Genomic DNA, 13,508 nt, shown 5'->3' with positions numbered 1-13,508 from the left:
AGGCACCGGCAAGGAGGTGCCGCGGCGCTGCTCGGTTGCCTCCGGGCTCAGCGGCCCTCCGTCCTCCGCGGGGCTGCCGCACGTACCGGTGGGCTGGTGCGGTGCGTAGAGTTGAGCTTGCTTTAGTTTGGGTAGCGAGCTGGAGTTGTGCTTAATCCAGTTTATGTGGTACTGGCGCTCTGTGGCTAAATACTGGTATTTATTTCCTCACCTTTCCTACAAATTGCTTGGGGGACGCTCCAGAGCCGTGCTTGCCCACCTGCTGCCTCCTAGCACTGCTGCTTCAGGGCCAGGCTTGTCCTCTTTGCATCTCCTCAGTCGCAGCGAACTGCTGAGGTCCAGAGATCCTTCCCATTAATCCCGTGATTTTTGCTTTACACTGTAGAATTTAATTGCAGGTCTAATTTCAATAAATCATTCCTATCCTCCTCATCAATAATGTCAACTAGCTTCATAACCGCAAACCAAACTTTGTTTCCAAGGGTCAGTTTACTGCTGTCTTCTTTCACTGCTATTTGTTGTTGCTTGCCCAATGTCTAGATCTACCAATAATCAACAGTGCCGAGTTTACCTGATGAAGCTGTGATCATTTTACATTGCGTGAACCTCCACAGGTTGAAAAAAAAAAAAAAAATTGCTTCAAACTTATAAAAACTTCTGGATGCCATCCATCCTGTGTGCTGAGCATAAGCTGTGTGTGTCTAGCCCTTCCATCGTACACAGTGTTCCAGCATATTATTTTTATATATTACATAGATTTCCACTGCTGTGCTGCTGCTCTGCACTAACATGCCAGATACAGTTAATGTGTGATAATATTCTCAGAGTTCCGCTGTCTGAGATATTTTCATTCCTATCTTCCATCTTGCCTTTGCCCCTGTAGTTAATACCAACATGGGACATGATCTACATTGTCTTTAATCTGTGTTCCACCCTAATGTCTTAACTTCCTTGCTATCTTTTGAGCTGTGTGAACACAAAATACTTCAGCTATTTGTTTGCATATCCTTGATTTTTTTGACATTTCTTCATGACTTTCAAGAAATAGCTTTCCTAACATAGTAACCAATTTCTTCTACCTTAATTTCCATTCCTGGTGAATTTACCATATATTGGTATTTTCCTCCTCAAGGCAGTTCTTCCTCTAGCTGATTCTGATTCTCAGCTCTGCTAGTTTTCACTCTGGGAATCCGATCCCCGGTAATCCTAGTGCTAAATCTGCTCTTTTTTTCAAGCCCTAGAGTTCGTTTCACTTGCTGACTAGGTACTTTCCTTAGTTCTATCAGGCTCCAGTGAAGGTGATGATGAGGAAAAGCTAACATTTACTGTAAATCGTTTGCTTTAAATGCAAGAAGTTGGAGATACTTACCATGACCTGGTCTTGGATCAGTTAGAGGGCTTCCAAAATTCCACTTTCATGTTTTACCACAGATTTGTCCATATACTGACGTTCTATACCATTGCTAGAGATAACCCACAATATGAAGAAGGAGGCTGCTCGGCATGTTTTTATACTAGCTGTTAATGCCACCAAAACCTCTCGTCTTAGTACTCTGAAGACACCTGTGAAAAATTTTGTCCCAAACACTGTAAATTCAGTAAGACTTGCACCATTTGTATTATGAATACATTTGATTTTCTCCCTCTGTTCATGTTTTGAATTTGTTTAACAGAGGAGGAATAATGATGTCTAAATCCTGCATAGTCCATTTGTCCCATAAGCATCAAAGCTGTCAATCATATTCTAGATTACTTTCTTCAGATTAATTTGTTTTTCAGATTTCCATTTTTTTCAGATTCTTCAGATTAATATATTTTTAACCAAAACTTCTTGCATTTTACTTAAGCTTTTCGTTTACAGGTGTGAACTGCTTATAGACTTTTGCAGTAGAACAGATAAACAAGGATACTTCAACCCTTTTAGTGCAGTGCACTGTCACAGATCCAGCCATGCCTGCGGAAAGGAAAAGTGATATGGAGAGGATTGGCCTCTTCAGTGAAATAGGTTATATTACCATTGGAGATAAATATGTATCACATCATATGCGTAAGTACATTTAATTTTAATTACTATTTAGTGATAGGGACCACCTGTAGTATCCATCTGCTTTCAGAATCACTATTTTCTAATTTGTTGTTGTTGTTGGGAACTGCTTTTTCACACATATTCTTTGCTCAGGTCTGTATTATTAAGAGAAAGGCTTGATATGTTGGAATAAATATATCAAAGAAAGGAGAAATCCAGTAAAAATGAAAAATATGTATGCATAGTGGACTGATAAAATCTTTTAGTGTATACATTTCTTTTTGATATTAATTATCTGCAGGTTACCAGTGTTTTCCTGCTTTTGTGAAAAACAGTGGTGGTTTTTGTTTGCTTTTTCAGCAGGTTTTCTGTTATTGACAATTACACTGTCATTATTTTTAAATGTGTTGCAATTTTTTTTCTGTTCTGATCTGACTCACATGTGTGAGATTGCCCATCATGTCTTTTTAAAGAATATTATCCTTTTTTGTTGTTGTTTAATGGGAATACTCATTGAGAAAGGTGATTTTTGTAACTATTAAGGTTACAGAGGTTAACCCTCAGTAGCTGCTTCAAAGTGATAATGCAAAATAATCCTGGCTTCTCAACACAGACATTTCTGCTGTGTCATTGTGTCAGTGATGAACATGTCTACCAGAACCCCAGAAGATACACTTGTACAACACTGAGCTGCTGGGGATTCAAAACCCAACTTGAGGCACTTAAACTGTTCTACCTGGTTGGTAATCAGTGGGAAAGAGAGATGCTCCTCTTAAGTATTACTCATAGTATATAAATAGGCATCAGCTCTGGCTCTGAATTGTAGTCTGGAGTAACAAATCTCTCTCCATTGCAGGTAAAGCAAGTGCAGGGGTTAGAAAACTAGAACTAAGTACTGTGAATACCTTTTCATAGCATTGTCTTTCAGACACAACCATTTACTTGCATGATTTGTAAGTTAAATGCTCTGTATTACATTCTTTGAGCCACCCAGATCCAGACCTTAGTTTTTTAAATGTAGGCTAAGAGGAGCACTAATATCGAACTGTTATTTACAGTGCTTACTTTTTTAAAGGCCCTTTTAATGAAGCTGCGAGCAAGAACAGACAGATGTTACCTGGGGGGACCAAAACACTGTCAGCTCTGCAGGCAGGTTATTTTGAGCCTCAGTTTGTGAGGATTTTCAATGGTGAAGCCTACTCAAACCCTGTTCAGCTAAGGAGACGCTATAGATTGGCAGAATCAAAGAAAAATTTGGGCAAAGCTTTTCTTCCCAGTAATGGAGACAAATTGCCGTAAGTGTTGTAAAAATGTTTTAAATTGACACTTTTTCTTTTCTGTATGCTAAAGATAATTTTCACAGATTATTTCTTATAAAACCTGTAAAGAGAATACAATATTGTTGTTTATACAATGTAGTGTTAGTCAGTAATGAGCAAATAATTTTGAGCAGTAACAGAGGGAAGGCTGAACCCAGGTAGAAATCAGGTCCTGATGCTTGCTCTTAACTACAGTATTTTGCTGTAAACAGGTATATTACCTCTTAGCTTTTTATTTTCAGTGAAAATGAAGATGGCTATGGGAAAAGGGCGTGGATAATTAACAAATGAATATTTAATTTAGGAGGAAATCTATTGGAATTTGTCAGATACAATATCTTCTCCCTCCCATTTCTGAACCTCCCAAAACAGAGATGGCATATATATTGAATAAACAGTAGAAAAAGGGGCCACTAACCAGGGGCAATGTTTTCCTTTCAGCAAACCCATATCCATAATCTTTTTGCTAGAAAAAAAGCCAATTATCCTACAGGATGACCAGAAGATGAAAGAGCTGAGGAATATATGCAGAATATTAAAATAAATGTATCTTTGCTATTTGCACAACATTAATTGCATGACAAAAGGATACCAATGCAGTTGGTGTCATATAACTATTATTATTCACATGTAAAAAACATATATAGCCTGGTTACTTAATTATAACTATATAGTCTTATTTTGTTCTTGTTTCTGCAATAAGACATGGGAGGATTCAATTTGTGTACAGGGCCTAGTTCTTACAGTCTCATGGTTATATTTAGTCATATCTTTCTGCAGCTTTGCTTTTGGAAAGTTTGGAGAGTAGCCTCTTGTTTATTTTATGTAATTATACTTTAGGATGCAGGGATTAACTATGTTCTGTTATATGTTATGGGAACATCTTAGCTTTTAATAGGAATGAAGACATGATGTGTAGGTCCTCTGTTTCATCTATGTGTACTATTTCTGATGGGATAGACAATGCGTGAGCCTTATATTCAAAACATTCTTTCAAGTACAACTTTATAGCAGCCAAATTATTTATAAGGGTTTAACTGTTAGAAATACCTAGGCACTGATTTAAAATCCATTACAGTCAATGAGACCCTTGTTCACTTACTTTCTGGGTTCTGAGTCCAACAGTGGAGGGGTCTCACTTACAATGAAGACTCACTCATGTGCTTTCTTCCATGTACTGCCTCCACAAATGCATTTGCTGGCTGTGGGTGCTGCAGCTCATGCTCTCACTCTTGTTGTAAGACCTTTGAATTCTTCTAGACATGAACTTTAGGACAGGTTCTTTATTGTCTTTATCCTCCCCTAAATCTGTACTAACAGAGTAGTCTGAAGCAGAGGCTGGATAAGTGGATAGGTTGTCTTTTAACGGAATCCTGAAGCAGTTATGGAGAGCGGTTATACATTTCTTACATCCAAAACTGACTCCCTTTTTAACTAAGGAACTGGCGCAAAGCTCTGTTGCTGTTCGTTGAGTTGTTCTTGCCTGCCTGAATGATAAGTGGCTCTTGGGAATCTTTCCTTTACGTTGGAGCCACATTTGTTGTTGGTTGAAATGGAAAGGTTGCAAAGATGTTATATTCTGAAGACGTGACTGAATCCTGGGCCTTTTTTTTTCTATTTTCATGTCCTCTGTTATTTTGTTACTGGCATATAAAAAGCCTACACACCCAAGTGACATTTAAAGAATATGAAATAAAACGCTTAAGAGCTAGGGAGCACCAAGATAAAGGTTGTCTGTGCATTGCCAGTTTGCCCATTTTTATCTCTATTTATGAAGTCTCTAAATAGTGATAATAGATTTATCTCTATTTATGAAGTCCCTAAATAAAGGGAGGGTAATGAACAGGCAGGTTAGAGTTCTGTGCAAAGATGACAAATGTTATCTTGGCATCCTAATCCTGTCAGTATTCATCAGTGACCCTTTTAAGTAGGACCTCACTGAGACACTTTACTCTCTCCCCACAATAATTGCAGGCAGTACAGGCAAAGCAGATTACCTCAGCTATCTGAAGTAGTTGACAGATCTCATACAGTAGCCCCTGTTTAATTTTTTCTGTTCTGTTTTGGGGTTTTGAGGCATGGGCATAGAGGGTTGGTTGTCTAGGGCTTTTTTGGACCACTGTAGCTGCAGTTTAGTGGACCAAATTGCCACTCAGCTATTTCATTAATTTGTTTTGGTCCTTTTCTCCTTTAGCAGCTCTATGGTCATGTACTTTAAGAGCATGTCATACACTTGTCAGCAAATACTGATTTTCAAGTTGGTCTTCAAAAAAACATTTTTGTGAACTCCCATAGCTTTGTAGACAGAGGCTTTTCTCCTGAATGAACTGTGCCTCCTTTTACTTTCCTTCTGTGACAAGACAGAAAGTTAACTAGCCCTAACATCTCCCTGAAAAAAAACCCTTTCAGACAGGTACCCTTCCAACACTAACACTGTTTTCTGTAAACTTGTGGGAAAGACTGTCCTCTTGTCATCAAGCATCAAATCTGTTTAACCTATTCTTCTGGGTCTCTGGAATCTGTCTCTACCAGCTTTCCTTCACCTTGTTGGTGCAAAATTAAAACCACCTCTATTAAGGATATTTATATTTTTAAGACACCTTGAAACTCCATCTCTGCCACTATCTTCTTTTTTGTCCATAATGCTGTGCATGGAATTGCTGTAGTAGATCCACAGATGGTGGATCCGATCTGGTTTTATATTTAACTCTTGAGATGTATATATTGTTTGGGTTTTCTACTTACTGTCATTTTGGCACGGTAGATATGAAAAGCCTGAAATATTTGCAAAACATTAATTAATGTGTTCCTTTGCTATTTTCAGATGTGGACGTGGCAGCTATTATGGAACCATAGGAGGTTCGTATGCATACTTCAGTCCACAGCTGAAAGCCAGAGGAAGATACATTCCTCCTGGAAGGAATTTTTATACTAATCCAGGAAAGAAAGGAACTGGATATGGGTAATTCTACGATATTGTTTCTTGCAGAGTATTTTATTAAATGTTTCTTGAGTTGTGAACACCTAAGTAATTAATTTTGTTAATTACAGTTATGCAAACCTTACCATAGGTGAACAATATTTGCATGAAGCTGATGGGTATGAAGCAGAAAGAATAAATGCAAAGGTAAAAATATTTGTCTTTATTATGTATTAGTGTTATGATTATTTATTACAATTTACATGAGCTTTTTGTACTCTGTTTTCTTTAGCTTGAAATCACAAATGTTTATTTACAAAGTGGAAGAAGGAAAACAAATTAATGACCATCTTGTATAAAAAAGATTTAGGTATTGTTAATTTATTATTTTTTCTTTGTGACATCTGGCAGTATTTGTGGTTTTTTTTTTTTTATTTGGAGATCTCAAGCTACAATGCAATAATGGCCAAACAATGCAAATAGCAAGAACAATAATACTTCTGTGTTGTTGCCAGAAGAATGATATATAGATGCTATATAAAAAAAGCCTGTCCCTTTTGTTATGTAAGTTTATAAATCTAAGAAAACTCATAAATTTGCTTGCACTGATTTTAGTTATCCTGTATATTTTCATCATATGTAGTGAAAAATGGCAGCAGGAGGACATTTCTTGGTCTAGGATAAGAACAAGATTAGAAGAAACAATTCACTTACCTGCAGGAGAGACAAATTCAGTCAGAAGTAAGCATCCAGTGCAAAAGAAGTTAGAGTGAACATTCTCCAAGACTAAATCTAAATGCATTCTGTTTTTCTCTTAGACTAACATACCATAAAAATCCTCAAGATTATTTCTTTCCAAATATTTGTTTTACAGAAAGTGCAAGAGGAACATAAACGGTTGGTTAAAGGAGGGCCTTTCAAGCTAAATCTGTATCCCCAGGAGTATTTTGACATTAATCCCTATTTGAATGACAAACCTTTGCCACCTGTGAAGAAACCACCTTCAGAGAAGCCACCTGAACCACCTTTCAAACCAAGTTCTCCTGCTAAAAAGGTTAGTTTGTCTTAGAGCTACTGGAGACAGAAGATAAATATTCAGGTATTTCCTGAAATACCTGAATTTGGTTATACTACATAAGATAGAAATAAATATTTGGTTTTGCTATTCGTTTCTTATTTTTCTTAGAAAAGATATTATTCCATTTACTTTGTTTTCAATTTACAGAGCAATGACATCTTGTTTGACCCAACAACTGCTGACCAGTTTCAAAGTAATGTAAAAAGTGTTTCTCTTTAAAATCTGCACAATTATGTTAACATACAGTTAATGACTGCATACACCACAAAAAGGCACAAAGCAGAAGGTTATACAATAAGTGACAGTAAAACTAGATTACTGTAGCAAAATGAAATATGCTCCTATTTTGGATTATGTCAGTTACTCATATATTTTTGAACCAGCTCATTACTCCTAGCCTATATAGACGAACATCTAAAAGATAATTTCTAGAATGGGAATGGATAGCTGGAAGGAGCAGAAAACCTCAGGTTAGTTCCTCTGCTCAGGGAAAGGCTGCTGAACAAACTCAGGAGTTACCTGTTGCTTGTCTATCAGCAGACACAAATTTGGAATCTGCTTTAGAATTTTCCAATTCTTCAGTAGTTAGGAGAAAAGAAGGAAAAGGATGAGAATAAATATATGTGGGAGGGCTTAGACAGCATAAGAAATAAAGCCTGGAGCCAGCATGAAGAATATATAGGAACATAGTTCATTAGTTACAGTTGCTTACTGCCATTATTTCTTAAAATCTAAATGGATATTTCTGCATTCCATCATGATATATTTTTTTGAGATAAGATACTAGATTTATGCCATCCACCTTAGGCTAAACCTTAATTTCACTTTGAAATGGGTTCAAGATGCATAAATATATCTCTCTTAAACGACTCCAGATACCTAATACAGTAACACCCCTTAATCTGTCCCTTTTCAGCTCTTCATGTTGGAGTTCCATTGTCAGTCATTTAATACTATGCTCTGCTAATCACTGTTTTCCTATTATTATGTCCTTCACCCTTGACTTATTTGACTGACGTTGATTGATCTCAGGAAGATGACGATAGCAGGGAAAATATAACTATTCAGGAAGAGACAGCAAAAAGCTAACACATGAATAATTGTGTGGGCTGTTTGGCCTCATTAGATGAGGCAGCTGGGATATCTCAGAATGGAAATGTGTTCGGAAAAGTTAGCTGCTAGAAAGTCAGCACCTTGTCTGACTGACAGTGCTGGTGATCCTGCTTCAGGCTCCCCATCCTTCATACCTACCATATATGCTTTCCTTGTTATATTTAAATTATGTGTACTTCCCAAGCTACTGTACACTGTTCCTCTCTGCTATATAAATTCTTATGGGAAAAATAGCTTTATTGTTGATTGAATTGCTTACTGCTGCACTTTTCAGGAATGCAGCCTCACCACTGTGGGGTTTAGCTGTACTAGAGGATTGCAAGGAATTAATCAGGTCTCTGCATATTTTTTGACTAAAATTTGCCACTCTTGTAGTACTAGTGGACATAATATTTCAGGAAAAGTCAGTGCTATATTCAACCCTGTATGTCAGAAAGCATATTGATAATAATGCCTAAGCCCTGCTGTATGTAACAATCCCTACACCAGTACAATGTGGAGGTGCACTGGTAAACTAATAGTGACATAGGTATTCCCTTTTTTCTTGTCACAACATAGCTCATTTTAGTGAGTTATGTTTTTAATTTTTCTGTCACATTTTTAAGATACTTCCCTCAAAATCCAGACTTATGAAAGAACATTTAAAACTAATAATTCATCAAAATAATGACTAAAATGTTTCTTAAAGTTTCCACTGCAAATTTAAGGCATATTTGGTTTGTGTTTTTTTACATAATATGATGCAGTCTGCTATTCAGTATTCTTACTTGCTTTTGCATGAAAAATATTTTTAACTCAGTTATATTGTAAATTGGCACTTCAAAAAGTTCGTTTTTTTCAGTCAGGGGGCATGAAAGGAGGCACATTTGATCCTTACCCAAGCCATTCCACTGACCCTTATGAAATTAAAAAATCTGATGCTGTCACAACTAATAAAGGACGACAGATTTTTCGTCCTCCTGCTGGACCAAAAAGCAGACCTGTTAGAAGCATAATAACTCTAAATGTCACAAGGTAAGCTCCTTTACTTTTTGTTCATGTTTCATGTATGCCATCTACCAGAAGTCATTAGCACAGCTGCTTATTAGTCTAAACTAAATGAATAAATGAAGGAATGAATTATTAACAAAATGATAAGAAATGTATAAGAAACTTGGCTTTCAAAATGTATTCCTATTCTTTTCTGTAAATTCAGGTTACTTTATAAGGCTATACAGATCATAGAGACCTTCAAAATCATGCTATTATAGATGTCACTGAAAAATTATTATTTTTATTCCTTTCTGATTTGATAAATGTTAAAAGACCCAGAATGTTTCTGTTAAAAACAAAATCTGTCTTTGTTTTCCCTTATGTCTATAGAATAAAATTGGCTCCCTCTGCTGGCAAACATATTAGAGAATCAAAGCCCATGAAGCTTTTGAAACAGCAGCACCCAAATTGGATTCCTAACTACAAACGTGTCACTGTGCAATGCTAGAGGAGATTTATAGTACACAGTATATGTATATGGGTAGATAAGCACATAATTTTTTTTTTTTTAATCTTACTAAGCTATAACCATTAAATAAATTTATTTTCTGGTTTTGGGTCTGTTGTAATTCAAGCAGAAAACCAAGACTGTGTTCTTCAGAGTTATTTTAGAGAACTCACTTGTAAACACAGACTTCTAAGACTACATGGAGAACAGTTAAGCATATGATTTTGCGTACTCCATGAGTAACATGAAATATTTTGGAAATACTTGATAAAAAATTGAAAAATGGTCTTAGAGGAATCTGCTTCACATTTGTAATTTGTAATGTCTTTTACATATCATACATGAAGTCTTAAAAATACACGTCCTGTATTCACCCACTGCTGTTCTGTTTACTTTATTTCACCATGTATTGGCATTTGCATAATAATTTTTTAAGTTACAGGGATAGTTTTATTTACACTGACAAGGCAGAACCAGAAGCGCTTTTCGTTACTAATGGAAAGTAATAAAGAATTGAAAATAACTTTTTGGTACACCAAAAAGTGTGGCAACTACCAACACTGATGTAAGAAAGTACAACCTTTCATGCATGCATTGGTGTTTTTAAACTAGTAAAAGGGAAAAATAATGGCATATTGGTCTGAGTAGCCTTCTTAACAGTGTAATTGTATTAATGTTTTATCAACAGAATAAAAATTCATGTTCCCAAATGAAATGTTTTTATGGGAAAAAAACCCTAACTGTATGTGAAGTAGGATTCAAAATTGAAAGGGGGGGGACTGATTGTGAAGTATCACTGTGCTCACAGAAACAGTAATGGTGGACTCATTAAAAATATTTGTAAAGAAAAAAAATTCACATATCCAACAGAAATTCTGCAGAGAGAAATTAAAACTAGTATTTCAAGTTCTACACTGCTATTTCTCTCCTAAGAATTTCAAAGAATGTATTTATTTTTGGTTCATTATTCCTATGTTTAATAGAATGAGAATTGTGAACTGAATTTAGTAGAAGTATGAAGCTTATAGCTCATAGATTTTAATAAATGTGGTAAGCCATTTTTCAAATCATCTGAACCACTGAATTATGGTTCTTTATGTACTTTCCAATGGAAATCTTCTGATATTTGGACCATAATCCTATAATTGGATTTGCTAGTGTAGATTCTTGCTGTCACACAGGATTCTATTTAAATAAATATGACTTTTATGAGGATTCAAGTAATTAAATCTAATTACTGGACTGGGTATACCAATTTTTTTCCTTTTACAGAAACTCTTGCAATTTGTACAGTGATATTCTACAAAAATCTAGATAAGTTTCTCTTCATTTAGATTTCAGATAAAAAATCTAAAAGTTTCTCTTCATTTACATTTCAGATCATTAAATGTAAAGAACTACAAGACTGCACAGCTGACATCTTATTAAGTACAAAAGGTGAAATGAAGGGTATACATTTTAGACTATGTAAGCTGTTAACAAAGCAAATAAAAAAGTGAAAAGTAGAATCTGAGTATATAGGGCAATCCAATCTGTTTAATTACTGAGAATGCAAGCTTTTGCTTCTAAATATAAAGCTATAATAAACATTTCAAGAAAATCTATTTATTAAGCCCAAGGGTGTATGCTTTTATATAAATTTTCATCTTACTGCTTAACTGGACTTTTGAAACATACTTTTAGGAAATGGGAATAAATTAGGTTGCAAATAGACTATATATTGCAGTGGAAGAAAGTGCATAAAGTGAGTATCTGTGTATGTATTAACCAAGTTAGTTACGTGGCCCACAGTGAAACTAAGGTCATTATTTCCCTTTAGTAGAATTACAACTTGCACTTTATTTCAATTATAATTTGTGTATGAACTGTCTTAAAAATAGGTAATTTTTAGCTTTGATGACCTTCTCAAAATGATCAACCATTGTTAAAAACCAGACCTCAAGCAGGCTGTTATGAAGGGAGTTGTCGTCTCTACCAGCATCTATCTACTGCTCTTCCTCAATTTCCTGACAACCATAAATGCTGCCATATTGTGCAAGAGCAGCTTAATTTCACTTTGCGTACATGGAAGGTTCCGAACAAATCTGATCCATCTTTCAAACTAGCTTCTTGGGTGGAACTGTGATCTTAAATGCATCTCACCTCCATCGTAATAATTTTTGTCAGGTTTTTAGATGTGGTCCAAGAAATTTGTGTAAATCAAAGCTAATTTACTAGAAAAATTTAAAAAACCCTCATCATTTATTTATCTGAGTTATTACATGAAGACAAAATTTATTAATTTTATTAAAGATTTATCGTACCACTGTAGAATATTCATGAAATGGTATCCTTACTGCTGTTCACAGAATCATAGTTTTTAAAAGAAATTCCAGACTGGATCTCACATTTCCTGTCATCAGTGAAAAGAAAACTAAACCCAAGAATTGTTGGTCAGGTCTTCCAGCATGTGCTGAAGCATAAAATCCCTTACCTTGAGATCAATAAGACTCAACAATATTTTAAAATATTAATTTATACACGAATTTTGATGATTTCTCTATCCAAAGACCTATAACAGAATTCCTTCTTTCTTTGTTTATACATTCTGTTAGATAATGGTACTGGTGCTGACCTTGGGTACCTTAATGTCATCTTTGTAGAGAGTATCAGGAGCCTTTGCCATGTTGTTCACTTCTGAAGTCTGCAGACACAGCATTCCTAGGTAGATTGAACTGCACTGTACTTCTAAACTGCTTCCTCCTAACTGCTGTTCTGATGTAGTAGAGCTGATGAAGACTGCTCTGAAGTTTTTCTTTAAGTCATTCTGTCTCTTTTTCCAAGTCTTCCTCTTCTATTTTATTCTGTATTTCAATAATCTTTTCATTCATTAAGAAGATGGAAATACTGAAAGCTGATTAAAATGTAGGGAGCTTAATTAAAAAAAAATCAATCTGGCTTAGTAATGTTAGTGTATGTGGACTAGCCTCATGTGGTCATCGTGTGGAAGCCAATATTTTCAACTGATTAAGTCCCCACCAGAAAATGGTGGTCCCAAGGAGCTGACACCCAGTTCTAGCTAGGGCCTCAGTATGCTTTTGATTACAAGTGATAATTGTGTCCCTTGGCTTCTTGGCAGTACCTTTGACTGTGATGGTGGAATTTAGAACTTTCTTGAATTTCCTTACCCAGTTATCTAAGGTAAGGAGGACATTGGACATCACTTACATTGTTTTTATAGTAACAGCTTCCCTACATCCTTATGGTATAGATATAGCCAGTCACATTTATAACTGATTCTGACCAGAATCTAATAGTTACAATCTGAAGCAACTTCATGCTTATGCAAGCGTTAAACACCTGACCATCTAAAGAATGGCCGTTTTCTTTAACTGGAACTAAACCAATATGTGATTCATCTAAAGAGGTCACGATTTTTGTACTTTCTTTTAAGTTATTTAATTTTTCTCTGGATAAAACTCCAGATTTTTCTGTATTATCTGCTAACAAATCCAAATCATTAAAGACTGACTTCTGAAATTCTTGTTTCAGCAACCTGGTAGGATAGTAAGTATTGTCTATTTTATGAAATT

The 13,508-nt window shown here is 35.6% G+C and overlaps 1 protein-coding gene across 1 annotated transcript; it reads left to right on the top strand.

Moving 5' to 3' along the window:
• The first annotated feature begins 81 nt into the window (after window positions 1-81).
• Window positions 82-13,280, top strand: C4H4orf47 (chromosome 4 C4orf47 homolog). Its single transcript, XM_026847113.1, has 9 exons — window positions 82-336; window positions 1,862-2,047; window positions 3,102-3,321; window positions 6,170-6,307; window positions 6,397-6,472; window positions 7,140-7,319; window positions 9,298-9,470; window positions 11,316-11,364; window positions 12,285-13,280. The coding sequence occupies exons 2-8, from the start codon at window positions 1,951-1,953 to the stop codon at window positions 11,362-11,364; spliced, it is 933 nt and encodes a 310-aa protein (XP_026702914.1). The 5' UTR covers window positions 82-336; window positions 1,862-1,950; the 3' UTR covers window positions 12,285-13,280.
• Window positions 13,281-13,508: the final 228 nt, after the last annotated feature.

Source organism: Athene cunicularia, assembly GCF_003259725.1.
Source record: "Athene cunicularia isolate RWA chromosome 4 unlocalized genomic scaffold, athCun1 chr4_part1, whole genome shotgun sequence".
In the NCBI taxonomy this organism is placed as follows: Eukaryota; Metazoa; Chordata; class Aves; order Strigiformes; family Strigidae; genus Athene; species Athene cunicularia.
This window is presented reverse-complemented; position numbering and strand designations above follow the sequence as displayed.